Below are 18,143 nucleotides of genomic sequence, written 5' to 3'. Positions count from 1 at the left end.
GGAAGTAATTTCACAGAGGTTGATTTGGATGCCATTATATTTTGCTTTTAATTATTTATTCTAAATTGCTAATCCACTGTGCTGTTTGGAGAAAAAGAAATTCCTCCCCCCACCCTTTTTTTTTTTTTTTTACAAAGGGTTTTACGGAGGGTTTCAAAAGAGAAAGTCCGTTTGGAATGTTTGGAATGTCTCTGTATCAACAACAAAGAGTCTTTGAAGGCTTTAAGGGAGTAGATCTAATTAGATTATAAGAAGTTATTCCTTTAATTCTGTACCAGGAAGCCGGAGATAACAAATGCAGAAGCTGTAAACGCCATTTTGAAGACAATTAAACAAAAGAGATTTTTATAACATTGAAGCTGGTATTTCAGATAGGGAAAAATTTTAAAGTTCACAAGTTTGGTCTTTGCTCATATTGATTTTCAATAGTCTGTTTTCTAAAGATTGTCCTAAGGGGGAGGGGTTCCTGTCTTGTGCTGTAAATAACAGCTGCGAAGTTCAGGTCGGAGTTGAATGACTCAGCTTTGGGTTGATCCTCCCCCTCCGTCCACAGCCCAAAAAGAAACAAACTGTGAACTTCAAAGAAGATTCTTACCAGCTGAGATTCCTCACTGCTTTTTTCTTGTCTGAAAAAAGAGTTATCTTCTTGATATTGAGTAGATAACGAACCAGAACTCTGGGGGCAGCTCTGTTAAGCTGCCGACGGCAACAGGTCCCTCCCCGGAAGTCACCAAATGTAATTTCTAATGTTGAATTTTCCCCCTTACCAGAGGGAGCAACCTTGTGAAGTACTGTGATCTCCACAAGGACTCCACAGTACTGTTATCATGGCATAGTAGAAGCCATAAGCCATTTTAAGACACAATAGGCTGTATCTTAACAGAACACACACCCCAAGAGGTTTTAGGGATGTCTTACTCACACAATATTTGTTTCCAAAGAGTAAGTTATCTGTGTACCAAGTTTGGTTGAAATTGCTCGAGGCATCCCAGAGTTATGCTGGAACACACAGTCTCTCTCTCACACACACACACAAACACACAGACAGACACACACACACACACACACAGCCATTTTTATATAGAGAGATGGTGATTATGTGTAAAGGCAAGACTAGAACTCACGCTCTCCTGGTTTCTAGCCTGATGCCTTAACCAATGCACTGAATTGGCTCTGATATATTGGCTGCATTAAATTGCCCAATGCATAAATAAATTGACCAACTAGGCTCACTTTCAGTGCTGAACTTCTTCACATCTGCAAATAGTAATCAGTATCAGTGAACTGGTCAAGTGTTCCTGATCTTTCATATTTATATTCTTGTTCATACTCCCACACCTTGGAATATCTTAACCAGTTTAAGCAAAGAAACGCAAAATAGATATTGAGAACCAAATTATGCTATGAGGTTTTCATTTTAAATGACTTCTTTAATGGCAGGTGCCAAATTTCCTATCAAATGGACAGCACCAGAAGCAATTAACTATGGAGTTTTCACAATCAAATCTGATGTCTGGTCCTTTGGAATTCTTCTCACTGAAATTGTTACCTATGGACAGACACCCTATCCAGGTAAGGCAGGCTGCAATCTAAGACCCTTCATTGCCTTGAGCCAATGCTTCTCTCTGATTGCTCCACTATGGGTAAAAGTTCAAAAGGGTTGTTGTTAGGTTAATTGTTCAGCCCAATACTAGACAGCTTTTCATCATTGGGCATTTATTTATTTATTTATTTATTTATTTATTCATCATTCATTCATTCATTCATTCATTCGTATTCCTGTAAGTTGAGTTGGACTGAAAAAGAGTAACTAGCCCAAAGTCTCCAGCTGGCTTTCATGGCTAAGGTACATCTAGAATTCATAGTCTTCAGCTTTCTAGCCTGATGCCTTAACCACTGGCTTCAAATATACTTCAATTGCCTTCAGATGCACTTCAAATGGCATGTTTACTAATTCAGACACAGATGTGTTTGAGTTTGATTTCATCAGGTTCTTAGTCTTTATTTTTAAGGGGTTGGTCGGCACTTTTTTTCATGAAATAGGTGGGATATGCCTGCATTTGCAAAGCTGAATGGAAAATGGGAATATGTCAACTTAATAAATAACTGTAACTATCACCACCAACACACAATCACACTTAAATGTTAATGTTTCCTGCTTGGAAAATCTTACTTTTGAACATATTTGGAAAACACATTGTGCAAGATATAAAGACTTGCGCCACCAGGAACTCAAAAGAGTTGGGCTGTTTCAGAATTCCAAATGCATGCATGAATAATATATAATTTTGGTCCCATTGTAAATCAAGAACTACCTGTGCATTACATGGTTTATGTATAGCTTAATCCTTCCTTTTCTTCCCAATAGCTATGATGAATCATGATGTTATCAGGCATATAGAACAGGGCTACCGGATACCTTGTCCAGAATCATGTCCCTTTAATCTCTATGCAATTATGTCAAAATGTTGGAAGGAGAACCCAGAAGAACGACCGACATTTGAATACCTCCAGACTACCCTTGAAGACTTTTATACAACCACAGAAAAACAGTATGAATCGGAACTCAAAATGTCTTGACAAAGAGGATTTTTTAAAATCATAGCATGGAATAGTTTGGGAGAATTTCATCTTAGCTGCACTTTGCAAAGTTGTTCCCAATCATAGAAGTTAAGTCATATGCATCTCTGAAGCTCTATATACTGCATGTCCTTGCCTGGCTTTGGTTTCCCCACCCAGTGAGAAATAATGTAAACCATCAAGACTGGATTTGGAGAAGAAAGAACATGTGACAAGAGTAAGGTCTCACTCTTTCACTCATGCTTCCCGAATGCATGTCCATATCAATTGTTCTGAAATGGTACCTTCCACACTATGAGAAAGGATCCAAAGTATGATGTAAGTTCAGTCTAGGTAAAATAAATGTTTCCATTCAGATTGCCTCTGGAATCAGATGTGACCATTAAAATCACTCTGCTGAATCAAACTTACTTACTCACTTCTGTGTTGTGGCTCACTTCATCGAATGCATGAAGTGGCTAAACAGAATTCTCTCTGATGAGATGGGTAGCGCATAAATGAGAGAGTGGGGGAGAGGGTGAGAGGGAGACAGAGATGCAGAATTTAAACTGGGATGGCATCTAGGACAACTCACCACAGCCAATTCACCATAGCCAACTCACCACAGCCAACTTGCCATGGGATAACTCAACGTGGGATTAGCTCCTTTTATTATTCATCAAAGCATTACAAAAACTGGTAATCATAGAAATGATTTTCTTTGATATAAGAGATAAAATAATTTTGATGAAAACTTTGTCAATAAAAGGAACTAAGTGAATCCTATCGCAACAAAGGTGGTATTCAGCAGGTTCTGACCAGTTCTGGAGAATCGGTAGCAGAAATTTTGAGTAGTTCAGAGAACCGGTAAATACCACATCTGACTGGCTCTGCCCCCATCTATTCTCTGCCTCCTGAGTCTTAGCTGATCGGGAGTGAATGGGGATTTTGCAGTATCCTTCCCCTGCCACGCCCACCAAGCCATGTCCACCAAGCCACACCCACCAAGCCATGCATGCCCACCAAAAATTGGATCCCACCACTGTGGCAAGTTATCCCGCTGCAGATTGGCCATGGCAAATTGGTTGCTGTGAGCTAGCAGTGGTGAGTTGTCTCATTTCATAAGTGGGTCTAAGCAACTATGTACAGTGAGATTTATTCTTCTTTTATTTATTCAGTTGGATTTTAGTCAAATTGTTATTTTACTATGTGATTCTCATAGTTATATGACATTGAAAGTTCAAGTGTTTATGGAATATAAGTGTAACATGGTTTGGCAACCCACTTAGCAGTGACTGTGATGCCTTGAAAAATAAATGAAAAACTCTTTTTTCTTCTTCTTGTCCTCCATCTATGGATGCCAACTATTTCAGGGAAGAGAATTCAGGAATAAAGGATAGATAATTGTTTCTTATTAAGTCAGAACTTTGATTCATCTAATCTACACTACATGATGCCCAATTTTCCTTCGTGGTGGAGTGTCAGAGAGAAATGGACATTGGTTGCTAGGATCTGGAAATATTAAATGTGATAGCATCTGGAAATGTTAAAAATCCTGACTTCTGGTGAGAATATGGTGAACTGAAGACGTGCCTGAAAAAACAGGGATGACATAATGGCTGAAATCTATGGCCAGATGCAGGATCTGGACAGACAAAATCTCTCTGGAGAATGGAGAGATTATGAGATAGCTCACATGAACCCCAGACAGGTGTTCCTTCTAAGTAAACTGCAGGAGCTGACATTTTTGCAGTCAGCTTGTGAATCACGTGGCTAAGAGTTGAGGGATTACATCAAAGCTCATAGTCATAATGTAACCTTTAAGGATGCAAAATTTACCTCTTTCTCATTTCTTAATCACTTTGAAATTAATTTTTATTGCTTTTTAAAATTAAAAATAGAAGGGCGTTTATGGACTTTATTGGCTGAGTTTTCTTCAATCCAGTATGAAAGAACTTATAACAATGTATTCAAGGATGTATTTATTTTTAGAATTAACAGCAAAGAATTGGTTAGAGTGTTGATTTTCAACAGTTATAATAGACCAAGAGTTCAGATAAATTTAATAAAATTTGGGAAAATTATTGTAAGCATTCTTCCTGGGGAAACTATTCCTGTTTTTGCATTTGGAAGGGGAAAAAACATGATGAGGTTTTGAAGACTGGACACTCTAGGCACCAGGAGAAAGTAAAAGAAAGGACATAATGAAAAATATTGTGAACAATTAAGAAACTAGTTTTAAGGATCACTGACATTATTGATAGACTAGATCCATGATGCGAACCTATGGCACACATGTCAGCTGGCCAGCGTGCATGCCTTCTTTTGAGGCCATTTTTCACCCTCCGGAGGCTTCCTTGAAGCCTCCAGAGCATGAAAAACCAGTCCTACGGGAAAACCGGAAGTTCAGGAAAGTACTTCCGGTTTGCTCATAGGGCCGGTTTTAGCCCTCCAGAGCCTTCAAGGAAGCCTCCTGAAGGCTCCAGAGGACAAAAAACAGCCCTACAGACAAACCGGAAATGACTTCTGGTTTGCTCATGAGGTCGGTTTTAGCCCTTCAGAACCTTCAGGGATGCCAGAGGACAAAAAATGGCCTTACAGACAAACCAGAAGTGACTTCTGGTTTGCTCATAGGGTGGTTTTTTGCTCTCCAGAGCCTTCAGGGAAGTCTGCTGAAGGCTCCGGAGGGCTAAAACCAGCCTACGAGCAAACTAGAAGTTGGTTCACGAACTTCCAGTTTGCCCGTAGGGCTGGTTTTTCGTGCTCTAGATCCTTCAGGGAAGCTCCTGAAGCCTCCAGACGGCCTCCGGGGAGGAGGCTGTTTTCGCCCTCTCCATGCGCCTATAAAGCCTCTGGAGCCTGGGGAGGGTGAAAAAAGCATACCAAAAATAGGAGGGGAGCGCTGGTCATGCGCACATGCATGCTGGAATTGTACGCATAGAATTATGGGTGTGGCACACCTGCGCATGACTCCCCTGCGCTCCCCCTGCTTTTGGCACACAAGCCAAAAAAGGTTTGCCATCACTGGACTAGATCATGCTGTGGAAGAAAAAGAAGTTTTACTGAACAAAACTGAAATGAATATGTACTTTAAAATGATAAACTAAAAAATGGATATGGAAAAATGACAAAATACAAGTAGTTCTCAACTTGTGACCACAATTGAGCTCAACATTTAAGTTGCTGAGTGAGACAGTTAAGTAAATTTTGCCCCATTTTACAATTTTTTTATCACAGTTGTTAAGTGAATCATTGCAGTTATTTGCAACACAATAAAATGGTTAAGTTAGTCTGGCTTCCCCATTTATTTTGATTGTCAGAAGGTCGCAAAGGAGGAGCACATGACCCTGGGCCAATGCAACCATCATAAATATGAACCAGTTGCCAAGCATCTGAATTTTGGTCATGTGACCACGAGGATACTGCAAAGATCATAAGTGTGAAAAACAATCATGTGTCACTTTTTTCAACTTCAGACAGTCATTAAATGAACTGCTGTAATCAAGGACTGCTGTATGGAATATATAAATGAAACTAACTAAAGTTCTAAAACCAAAAAAGACATACAAATAATAGGCCAGAAAAATTATTTGGATAACCTTTCTATAAGGGATTTTCAACAGGGACTTGTTAAAGATCAGAAGAGTGTTATGGATAACCTTTTTCTATTTGATTTACAAAATGGATTTGTTAAGGTTGTCACTGATTTTGTGAGAAAGACAAAGAGGAAATGAAAAGAAACCAAGTGTTTGGACTCTGAAGAACTAAAGATTATTGGCAGCAAGTAGAAGAAGTTCAAATGGATTTATTAGATCAAGTTTATTTCTGGTAAGCCTTCGTGAACCTTTACTGATTAGGATGGAATGTGAAGCTTTAAAGATATGTTTATAAAGAATTGGGTGAGACTTAGAAAAGACTATTTGTTTTATTTTAAGAGATGTTAATAAGTTGTTAAAATTGCTTATAATCGCTGAGAAGAAAGGAAAAGTTAGTTTTTTCTTCCTCTTTTTAAACATTTTGCTTTTCGTTTTTCTTTTTTCTTGTACTTTTTTATATAGTTTGCATTATTTTAATCCCTATATGTAATCTCTTCAATTTATCTTCAATAAAATTATTTTTTTAAGAAAATAGAAATATTAAAGGTGGAACCTGAGATGTGCATATAATTCATTGATCTTTTGTTGAGCCACACCCTCTTTTTTTCCTCCACAGCTGGGAAATCCTTATCAAGGAATCAAACCAGTAGTTCCATGAATTAAGAAAGTTCTCTCCGAGGGTACTTTCCATCTGTCAGCTTCCAGGACAGATTTGCTGTTCCTGCACCTACTGGCAGCTGGTTAACATGCAAATTCAAAGAGATGTGTTTGCAAGTGGGTGGATGAACAGCTGCCAATGCCCAATTCACTACAATCTGTGTGGGATGTAGCTAAGGAGGAAGTACACTCGTGTAGTCACTCAAGCATCATGGCGTGAAATTGTGACCAGGGAAAGGACATGTTTAATGGGGTGTCTTGCTCATAGGCTAGCAAGCGTCTTCCAAACCTGCAAATGCAAATTGTGACATTTACAATCACATGTAGCTCACAGCATATCACACAGTCACAAAATGGCTGGGGTGGGCAGTTACAGAAATTGAGTAATACAATAATACAATACAATACAATAGCAGAGTGGGAAGGGACCTTGGAGGTCTTCTAGTCCAACCCCCTGCCTAGGCAGGAAACCCTATACTGTTTCAGACAAATGGCTATCCAACATCTTCTTAAAGACTTCCAGTGTTGGAGCATTCACAACTTCTGGAGGCAAGCTGTTCCACTGATTAATTGTTCTAACTGTCAGGAAATTTCTCCTCAGTTCTAAGTTGCTTCTCTCCTTCATTAGTTTCCACCCATTGCTTCTTGTTCTACCCTCAGGTGCCTTAGAAAATAGTTTGACTCCCTCTTCTTTGTGGCAATCCCTGAGATATTGGAACACTACTATCATGTTTCCCCTAGTCCTTCTTTCTATTAGACATCCCCAGTTCCTGCAACCATTCTTCATGTGTTTTAGTCTCCAGTCCCCTAATCATCTTTGTTGCTCTTCTCTGCACTCTTTCTAGAGTCTCCACATCTTTTCTACACTGTGGTGACCAAAACTGAATGCAGTATTCCAAGTGTGGCCTTACCAAGTCATTATAAAGTGGTATTAACCCTTCACGTGATCAATAAGTAGCAGTATGTGCCACACAGTTGTCATCTCCGCGGCTAAGCTGTCTCACAGTTTATTGGGCACAAAATATTGGCTTAAGATACAATTGCAATAACTAGTGAATGCATTTATCTTAAGCATTTAAATTATTTCTTTAAATAATAATAATTATTATACTAATTGTAATTATACATACTGCAGGCATCAAATATGCACAAAAGCATGCATCAATATTATGTTGTTGATGAAAGGTTAGATGTAGCACTGGTTTTATTTATTTTGTATTGGGTAGCAGAATAGAAACATCAATGCATAAAATTCACAAAAACAGCATATAAAATGTTTATTGAAATGTAAAACACCAGAATAGTGAATTATTACAATATGAATGATGAGTAAAATTATGAATAAGATTAAATTATGTATGGGCAGTTACATATCATCAAGATAATTAAATGTAGAATTAGATGGGTCTTGGATAAGGCTATAGGTAGTCCTCAACCTATGATCACAATTGAGTCCAGAGTTTAAGTGAGAATTGCTAAGTGAGAAATTTGTTAAGCGGGTTTTGTGCCATTTTATGTCTTTTCTTGCCACATTTGTTAAGTGAATCACTGCAGTTGTTAAATTAATGTCACAGTAACACTTGTTAAGTGAATCTGCTTCCCCGTTTGCTTGTCAGAAGGTAGCAAAATGGAATCGCATGACCCTGCGACACAACAACCCTCATAATTATGAACCAGTTGCTAAGCATCCGAATTTTGATTACGTGGCTATGGGGATGCTGCAAAGATTGTAAGTGTGAAAAGGTCATAAGTCAGTTTTTTTAGTGCTATTGTAACTTTGAACAGTTACTAAATGAATGGCCGTAAGTCAAGGCCTATCTGTATTATGTCCTCATCCCATTGCTAAGTGGTAGTGTACTCCTCCCATCTTTCAGCTAGTGTAAAATGATATTGCCATGGAATTGGCTTTCCCCATTGCTGGTCCCTCTCCCATCTGTGTCTCCCAATCATTGGAAACCCCCTGATATTCCTCCAAGATAAAGTGGGGCAGAGACTAATAGAAGTTATACTTCCTGTTGTGGCCCAGCAGGAGCTGCCACCAGACTCCAATAGCGAGGGGCCCTATGAGTCGGCTCTGGAGGATGTGGAGGACCCTGGAAGGGTTCCCACTCCGAGCAGAGCGCAGAGAGGCTGGTTGGCCACCAGGAGGTGCCTGAGCCTTGGACCAGTGGGGAGGAGACAAGGCAGTGTGATCGTGATGTCATGCATTGGAGCAGTGGGGAGGAGACAAGGGAGTTGTTCTTGGATGCCCGACAACAGAGAGCTAATAGGCGTAAGGAACAGTTATGCAGTTACAGGAGATAATCGCACTTAGCTGGTGGTAATTAGGCTCCTCTCAAGACTATAAAAGGAATGATTGTGCACACGCCCTTTGCAGGAGTCAACGTATTCATTAGAGTTGGAGAACTCTCGTGGCTAGCTTGGCAGGCTGGATTGCTATCAAGGTTGGTCTGCGCTAGATTGCTGCCAAGGTCCTGTCTGTGTGTTAATAAATTCTTGCAGTATCTTTGTCTTTGCGTGCTTTGGTGTAGGACGAGGCGGGTCAGAACACTTCCTGAGCCTGCCCTTGGACAGTGTCAGAATATGGAGCAAAATATCACATTACATCAATACAACTAGAGGTGGCTTAGGCTGACTCACTCATGGCTTGGGAATTAGATGAAGACAATCTCACTTGTATGACACATTAGCGTGAGGTGAAATGAACTTAGGTTGCTAGTAGTTCAACATGTAGGAACTTAGATCAAGAGCAAAGCGTCTTCTAAGAGGCCCATTTCTAACAGAGTGACTATTTGGAGCCATTTGGATCACAATCAGCCCATTATTCCAGCATTAAGATGGAATAACTCAATGTACTCCAAAAATCCAACCATCAGTCAGTAGCCTCAGTTTGCACTTATTGGCTGATAAAATTCCATGATTAAAGGATTATTTCAAAGTTTTGAACTTCTTAATTTCCCTTCAGTATTTGGAAAGACAACAAATAAATAGACCCCAAATATATAGTATAAGAACAGCATTGTCATCATCATCATCATCATTTATTACTGATTATCTGTATTTATTAAGCAGAAAAAAGGACAAAAAATTCAATGCCTTGCTGCAAAATTAGTTTCTAATGTTTTACACACACACACGCACGCACGCGCGCGCACACACACACACACACATACACGAAAAAAGGAAGCAGATTCCAATAACTGCCATCGCCTGGCCTTAACAGGATTACTACCCCTGTCTCCCTGAAGATAAGACATATTCTGAAATAAGACCTAGCATGTTTTACCCATGTGCCTAATATAAGGCCTACCCCTCAAAATAAACACTACTTAAGAACCTATGCAGCTGACTGGCTGGCTGCCCATTCCATCTGGTTGCTCATGGTGCTGTCAACACGAGGTGAGGCAAGGGGTGTGTGGAGCTGCCACGTGTGCCCTGCGCTGGCTTACCTCAGGCCATCTATGCCCCAACAACCAGGCCATCTATACCCAACAACAGCCTTGCGGCCATGGCACCAGCATGTTACTCAGCCTCTTGCTCCATTGCAGCCTTGAGCAAGCAGAAGGGGGGTGGCAGCCATGTGGGGTCCTGCTGGATGGGGTTGCTGGAGCCACTGCCGTGAGGCGAGGCAGGTGTCGGGACGTGGGTGGCCTGGCTGCAGGGGCTCTGAGGTAAGCCAGTGCGGGGTGGGTGGGGCAGCTTCACCCCCTCACCTCACAATGGCAGCACTGACATGTCATGTGGCCCCCTGCCTGGCTGCGAGCAAGCAAAAGACGTTGGCCTCCCGTACATGGGGGGGGGGGAATAAGACATCCCCTGAAAATAAACTCTACTGTTTATTCTGGAACCCCCCAAAAAATAAGACTGGGTCTTATTTCCAGGGAAACACAGGTAATTTATTTAAGCTATATGAAGTGATAAGTGGCTCCCGTGGCATTACATTCACACACATGCACAAACTATAGGGCACAACTGCTGCCCTGGGCAACCGGCAACTGCAGCCAAATGTTCTTTTTCACAAATAAATTGAAAGGCCATTTCCCTGCATCTTTTCCTACTGTGGATGTTGATGAGGCATTACAGAATTGGCTGAAATGGAAAGATTTTGTTCAGTCAATAAAGGTACATATTTTTTATTTAGCATATGGACTAACATATACATGGACTAGAAATATATATTAACATTTCACTTAGATTAGTAAAATATGTTCGATACCAACGTCTAGGCCAGTGGTCCCCAACCTTTTTATCGCCGCGGACCAGTCAGCCTTTGATAATTTTACCGTGGCCCGCTGAGGGCGCGCAGGGGTGGGGGGGCGTTGTTCGCGCGCGCTGTAAAATGTAAAATTTTATTGAATATTAACTAGGTTGCTTCTTTTAAGCTATTTTAATGTTTTAAAAAGTAAAATCTGATTTGACAAAATTCTCAAGAGTAGTACATGAAAATTTGGCATAAACCTGCGTTATTCTTAGGTGAACATTCTGAGTAAGTTCTAAATAGCCGAATTTCTCTATTTCCTTTTGAGCCTGTATCCGCAAGACTCCATGCAACACATTCAAGGAACTCATATCCCTCCATGAAGTATGGAGCATTCCCAGAGTTTACAGAATACGCATCTTGACACCATATTTGACTCTTCACAAGGAGTAGAATACACAGCTATAAAACGGGAAGAAGCAGACTCGGTCGGGGGGCGGCAACGGGCGCTTCACCAGGCGGGTCGAAGGAGCCGCAGTCGGCTTGGCATTCGGGGCTGGGCGGGGGGCCTGGCGCACCGAAGCCTTCGCCTCTCGGAAGGGTCAGCGAACCGCCTGGCGACACGGGAGGTCGGCCGCCTGCCCCCTCCCCTCCATGGGAAGCACGAGGCTCCGCGTCCTTTCAGCCCGAGCGGCCGAGCAGGCCAAGTGCACGCCTTCGCTTCGGCGACAAAATGACAGCCCTGGAGAGCTACTGTGGTGCCAGGCTGGGCAAAGGGAGCCGCCGACGGCGGGCGGGCGCCCTCCCCTCCCTCCCGCAGCGGAGCCTCCCTCGGCCTCTTGGAATGGTGAAGCTCCCCAAGTTCCCCCGAAACGGCCGTGCTGCGCCCCTCCCCCCCGCAACCTTAGTTTCTCCTTGGGAAGAAAATGCAGCGCCGCCGCCCCCTCCTTCCCCCCCTCGTCATTCCACGGGGCAGGTGGGCCGGGCGAGTCCGCGGACAAAGTTTCGCCTCCCAGGCAGCCTCCGCCAGCAGCATCCCAAGTTCGGGCCGAGGCCGCCGCCGCCGCCGCCCCCTCCCTCCCGGGGCGAGCAGAGCAAGAGGGCGGGGGGGAGATCGGGCCTCCCCTCACCTCCCCAGCCCCGCACATCTGGGGCGGCGGGGGGGGCAGAGAAAGGCCGCGTTCATGAGGACTACAAAGTTGCAAATATGGCCCCCGGCTGCTGCAGCTATCATGGCCCCCGGCCGCTGCGCGGCCCGGTGCCAGGTACTCCACGGCCCGGCACCGGTCCGCGGACCGGGGGTTGGGGACCACTGGTCTAGGCCATCTAACCATTGAAACACAACATCATTCATATTTTTAAAAAATCAGATCCTGGACCACTATATGCCCTTAATTTACAGCCTGTCACTATATGATACTCAGATTGACATGGGACCAGTGGTGGGTTTCAAAATTCTTTAGAACCTGTTCTGTAGGTGTGGCCTGCTTTGTGGGAGTGGCTTGCTGGCCATGTGACCGGGTGGGAGTTGCTTGCCATCGATGTGACCGGGTGGGAGTGGCTTGCCAGTGATGTGACTGGGTGGGCGTGGCCAACTTGTAAAATGTGGTGAAACTTAACAACGCTCTTGCTTAGAAACCAAAATGTTGGCTCAGAAACGCTGGCATTTGAAGCACGCAAATCTTAAAGTTGTCAAGTTACAAGACCCTTGCACCCCTAACCCTTTAGAAAAAAACCCCCCAGGGGTGTTCAAACTTGATAGCTTTAAGACTTGTGGACTTCAACTCCCAGGATTTCTCCTCTCGCTCTTCATCTTGATGTGCGGACGGGCAGGGGGAGGGAGCTGGAACCGGTTCTAAATGGCACTGTAGATTTGTGGAACCTCTTCTGTAGAAGAGGTTAGAACTGGCAGGAACCCACCCATGCATGGGACCCTGAGGGGAGGATACACTTAGGTACCGGGGACTATGATAGTAGTATCAGTCAATCCAACAAAGATGGAAGCAGGGGATTCAACTTGGGATTAAACTGATTTAAACTCACAAATCTGCTTATGTATTTTCCTGTTGCCATACTTGTAAGAGGCTTAACAAGGAAGGAAGGACAAGGAGGGAAAATAATATTAATGTGTTGTTCTTCTAGTTGACCACCTGGTGTCTCCCTTCTCTCAGGGAATGTTAAAAGATGAAAGGAAGGCTGAGGCATGAATAGTTGTGCAAAAGACTCTGTGCAAACGTTTTTTCAGGTCTCTTCCAAAAAGCTATTCTTTACAGTAATGATATAGAATAGATAGAATTACAAACCTTTTCAGCCACACTTTTGAACCAATCACATTGTCACAGACTTTGCATGGGTATATGTCGGCTTCCACTCTTATGTCTTAAGCTAGTTGCCTTATGTGTTTGGTGGAGTACATTCATGAATTCCCCATTTTGAAAAGGAGACATGTATAATTTCAAAACAGTTTAATAATTTGATTGTATGGGCTATAATGATTTCACATTTCAAAGTCTGGGATAGGAGCTGGGACTGAATGATTCTAGATAATGCTGAATTCCAACTCATCCTTATTCACATTGGCTGAGACTGCTGGGAAATGTAGTTCAGCAAGAAATGAAGGCCCAAATGTTCATCACACCTGCCCTAGAATTTCAATGATGATCTTAGTATTTTCATACCTCCTCCTAGGAACAAGTAAGTGCCCAATAGCAATAGCAGTTAGACTTATATACCGCTTCACAGTGCTTTTACAGCCCTCTCTAGGTGGTTTACAGAGTCAGCCTATTGCCCTCAACAATCCGGGTCCTCATTTTACCCCCCTCGGAAGGATGGAAGGCTGAGTCAACCTTGAGCCTGGTGAGATTTGAACTGCCAAATTGCAGGCGGCCAGGAGGCAGCAGAAGTAGCCTGCAGTACTGCATTCTAGCCACTGTGCCATCATGGCTGATGATTTTATTAGAAATGTGGTTAGAAGAAATGCAACCAGTGGTGGGTTTCTACCGGTTCGCACCGGATTGGGAGAACTGGATGGTGAAATGGACCCGGAAGTAACTTCCAGAATGCCTGCCCTGGCCCTGCTCACCCCTGCCCGCTGGAGAGGTCCAGCGGCACAATCCACCACACAGTAGAGGCAAGCTCAGGAGTTTTCTCCTGGATTCCCCTCTGCTTTGCCTCCTCCGATCTCCCAAAGTTCTTTCCCCAGGGTGTGATAGCTTTCTACTGGATTCCCCTCTGTCTTGCCTCCTCCGATCTCCCAAAGTTCTTTCCCCAGGGTGTGATAGCTTTCTACTGGATTCCCCTCTGTCTTGCCTCCTCCGATCTCCCAAAGTTCTTTCCCCAGGGTGTGATAGCTTTCTACTGGATTCCCCTCTGTCCTGCCTTCTCCGATCTCCCTAATTTCGGCCCTTAATCCTCCAGTTGTCTATTTTTGGGAGGTTTTCCCCTCTCCCCCCCCCTGTCATAGGAGTTCCAAAAAAATTTGCCACATGGCTTGGGGGGGTGGTCATGTGACTGAGTGTGCATGAGTGATGTCAAGTTGGCCATACCTGCCTGGTCACATCACTGCCAAGCCACGCCCACAAAACAGGCCACACCACAGAATAGGTTCTAGAAAAATGTGAAACCCACCACTGAATGCAACCTAACATAACATAACATTTTCAGATGAAAAATTATACAGGATCTTCTCACTGTATCCTTTACTTAGAACTCAAGAAAACGGTAGCCTCCAAGATGTGAAAAGCACTAGATTTTCTACTGGCCCCATCCCCACAGGAGAAGCAACATCCAAGGCCAGTTACACTCTGATCTTTCATAATCTGGTGGAAGTTTGTATAAACTGCCCTCTCCTTGATGTGACTGGGATTTCACCTTGTAATTGATTACTTCCCGCCCACCTACACCACCAATATCCTGCACCTCTTCTCTTTCTTTTGGGTGTTCACTGCATCCAGTTTCATTCACCTTCCAACAGAGAATCTAACTAATAGCAATATTAGGCTTTGTGGCTGAAATTCTGCATAAACTGAAAAATGTAAGGCAATACCTGATCCTGTTATTAGTTCCTCTAATCCCCACACCTTTTACCTTAAATGAACCTCACTCATTTCTTAAGAGGTCCCTAAGGGGGCATGCATAAGCGTACCAGCATGCCTACCATCCCTGTCCTACTGTCCCCATTTATATGTACTCTTTTTATGTGTTTATGGTTATGTTTTGGTTATTTATAACCATTTATTTGTGCCATTTTTTCATGTGTTTTCATACTTGTTTCCTTGTACTTTTGATAAATAAATATGCAACCTCCAGCAGTTTAAAGATTACACCTAGTCCTGCGTGGCATGCCAAGGGCAACAACCTAAAAATAGCAGGCCAAGGTCCCATGTTTAAAAAGTTTTTTTACCATTTTTTGAGATAGAATGGCGCCCTATGCAGGTGACACTCGAAAAATTGCAATATCGTGCAAAAGTTCATTTCAGTAATGCAACTTAAAAGGTGAAAAATATATGAGATAGACTCATTACATGCAAAGCAAAATAGTGATTTGTCATAATTGTGATGATTATGGCTTACAGCTCATGAAAACCCCAGATCCACACTCTCAGAAAATTAGAATATTGTGAAAAGGTGCAATAGTCTAGGCTCAAAGTGTCCCACTCTAATCAACTAATTAAGCCATAACACCTGTAAAGGGTTCCCAAATCACAATCATGGGAAAGACTGCTGACCTAACCGTTGTGAAGAAAACCATCATTGACACCCTCCATAAGGAGGGAAAGCCTCAAAAGGTAATTGCAAAAGAAGTTGGATGTTCCCAAAGTGCTGTATCAAAGCACATTAATAGAAAATTGTGTGGAAGGGAAAAGTGTGGAAGAAAAAGGTGCACAAGCAGCAGGGATGACTGCAGCCTGGAGAGGATTGTCAGGAAAAGGCCATTCAAAAGTGTTGGGGACTTTCACAAGGAGTGGACTGAGGCTGGAGTCAGTGCATCAAGAGCCACCACACACAGACGGATCCTGGACATGGGCTTCAAATGTCGTATTCCTCTTGTCAAGCCGCTCCTGAACAACAAACAATGTCAGAAGCATCTTACCTGGGCTAAAGAAAAACAGACCTGGTCTGTTGCTCAGTGGTCCAAGGTCCTCTTTTCTGATGAGAGCAACTTTTGCATCTCATTTGGAAACTAAGGACCCAGAATATGGAGAAAGAATGGAGAGGCACTCACTGCAAGATGCTTGAAGTCCAGTGTGAAGTTTCCACAGTCTGTGTTGATTTGGGGAGCCATGTCATCTGCTGGTGTTGGTCCACTGTGCTTCATTAAGTGCAGGATCAACACAGCCGTCTACCAGGAGATTTTGGAGCACTTCATGCTTCCTTCCACAGACGAGCTTTATGGGGATGCTGACTTCATTTTCCATCAGGACTTGGCACCTGCCCACACTGCCAAAAGCATCAAAACGTGGTTCAATGACCGTGGAATTACTGTGCTTGATTGGCCCGCAAACTCGCCTGACCTGAACCCCATAGAGAATCTATGGGGCATTGCCAAGAGAAAGATGAGAGACATGAGACTGAACAATACAGAAGAACTGAAGGCCGCTATCGAAGCATCCTGGTCTTCCATAGTACCTCAGCAGTGCCACAGGCTGATAGCTTCCATGCCATGCCGCATTGAGGCAGTAATTGTTGCAAAAGGGGCCCAAACCAAGTACTGAGTACATATGCATGCTTATACTTTTCAGAGGTCCAATATTGTTCTATGTACAATCCTTGTTTTATTGATTGCATGTAATATTCTAATTTTCTGAGTGTGGATTTGGGGTGTTCATGAACTGTAAGCCATAATCATCACAATTATGACAAATCACAGCTTGAACTATCTTGCTTTGCATGTAATGAGTCTATCTCATATATTAGTTTCACCTTTTAAGTTGCATTACTGAAATAAATGAACTTTTTCACGATATTCTAATTTTTTGAGTTTCACCTGTATTTCTGCAGAACATAAAGCAACTTTTTTGCCCTGTAACCCCTCCCCCTACAAATCTCCCATAGTTTACAGATTACAGATTAACAAATTTGGAAGGGACCTTGTTGGTCATCTAGTCCGAGCAGGAGACCCTACAGCATTTCTGACAAATGGCAGTCCAATCTCTTCTTGAAAGCTTCCAGTGATGAAGCTCCCACAACTTCCTGAAGACAAGCTGTTCCATTGGTTGATTGCTCTCAGTGTCAGAAAATTACCCCCATGTTTCTAGGTTGAATCTCTCCTTGGTCAGTTTCTATCCATTATTCCTTGTCTGATTTTCAGGTACATTGGGAAATAGCTTGACCCCTTCCTCTCTGTGGCAGCCCCTCAAATATTGGAACATTGCTATCATGTCTCCCTTGGTCCTTCCCTTCACTATACTCCCTCCCCAACACACACACAAAAACATGTGGCTTCAATCACTTGGGGAAATAGCAAAAGATTACTGGGAGTCATACTTTTTGCACCTATAATATCCCATACAGCAGTGGTGGGATTTTAAAAAAATTACTACCGGTTCTGTGGGCGTGGCCTGGTGGGTGTGGTGTGGCTTGGTGGGTGTGACTTGGCTTGGTGGGTGTGGCGTGGCATGGCATGGTGGGTGTGGCTTGTTGGCTGTGGCTTGTTGGCTGTGGCAGGGGAAGGATACTGTAAAATCTCCATTCCCTCCCCACTCCAGGGGAAGATTACTGCAAAATTCCCATTTCCTCCCAATCAACTGGGACTCAGGAGGCAGAGAATAAGTGGGGGTGGGGCCAGTCAGAAAGGGTCGTTACTGATTCTCTGAACTACTCAAAACTTCTGCTACCGGTTCTCCAGAATTGGTCAGAACCTTCTGAATACCACCTCTGCCATACAGTTGTCATCAAAAAAATATTGTTTATAAGAATTCTCCATATTAAAGTCCTGCAAGATTATCAGTGATGGGCAGGGCAAGTGGATGAAGAATAATACTGAGATATGTTCAGCATGTTCTCCATAGTATAGACCCATTTATTCATCGCCATGTTTCCCAATGGGAAATTTTTCTAGGGGAACTCAAAAAAGTTTCTGTGAAGAAACCTTTCTGGTGTTTTATCCACAGCAGTTGAAAATATGTTGTATT

General features: G+C 43.0%; 1 protein-coding gene across 1 annotated transcript in view; it reads left to right on the top strand.

The window, feature by feature from the left end:
• BLK (BLK proto-oncogene, Src family tyrosine kinase) overlaps positions 1 to 2,954 on the top strand; it is a 31,033-nt gene extending 28,079 nt beyond the window's left edge. Inside the window, exons 11-12 of the mRNA XM_032216091.1 lie at positions 1,441 to 1,572; positions 2,369 to 2,954. Coding sequence (XP_032071982.1) covers positions 1,441 to 1,572; positions 2,369 to 2,580 — 344 coding nt within the window. The 3' untranslated portion in view covers positions 2,581 to 2,954. The remainder of the gene's footprint in view (positions 1 to 1,440; positions 1,573 to 2,368) is intronic.
• The last annotated feature ends 15,189 nt before the right edge of the window (positions 2,955 to 18,143 follow it).

Source organism: Thamnophis elegans, chromosome 4 (assembly GCF_009769535.1).
Source record: "Thamnophis elegans isolate rThaEle1 chromosome 4, rThaEle1.pri, whole genome shotgun sequence".
NCBI classification, from domain to species: Eukaryota; Metazoa; Chordata; class Lepidosauria; order Squamata; family Colubridae; genus Thamnophis; species Thamnophis elegans.
The sequence above is the reverse complement of the archived record's forward strand: the minus strand, read 5'-3'. Positions and strand labels throughout refer to the sequence as shown.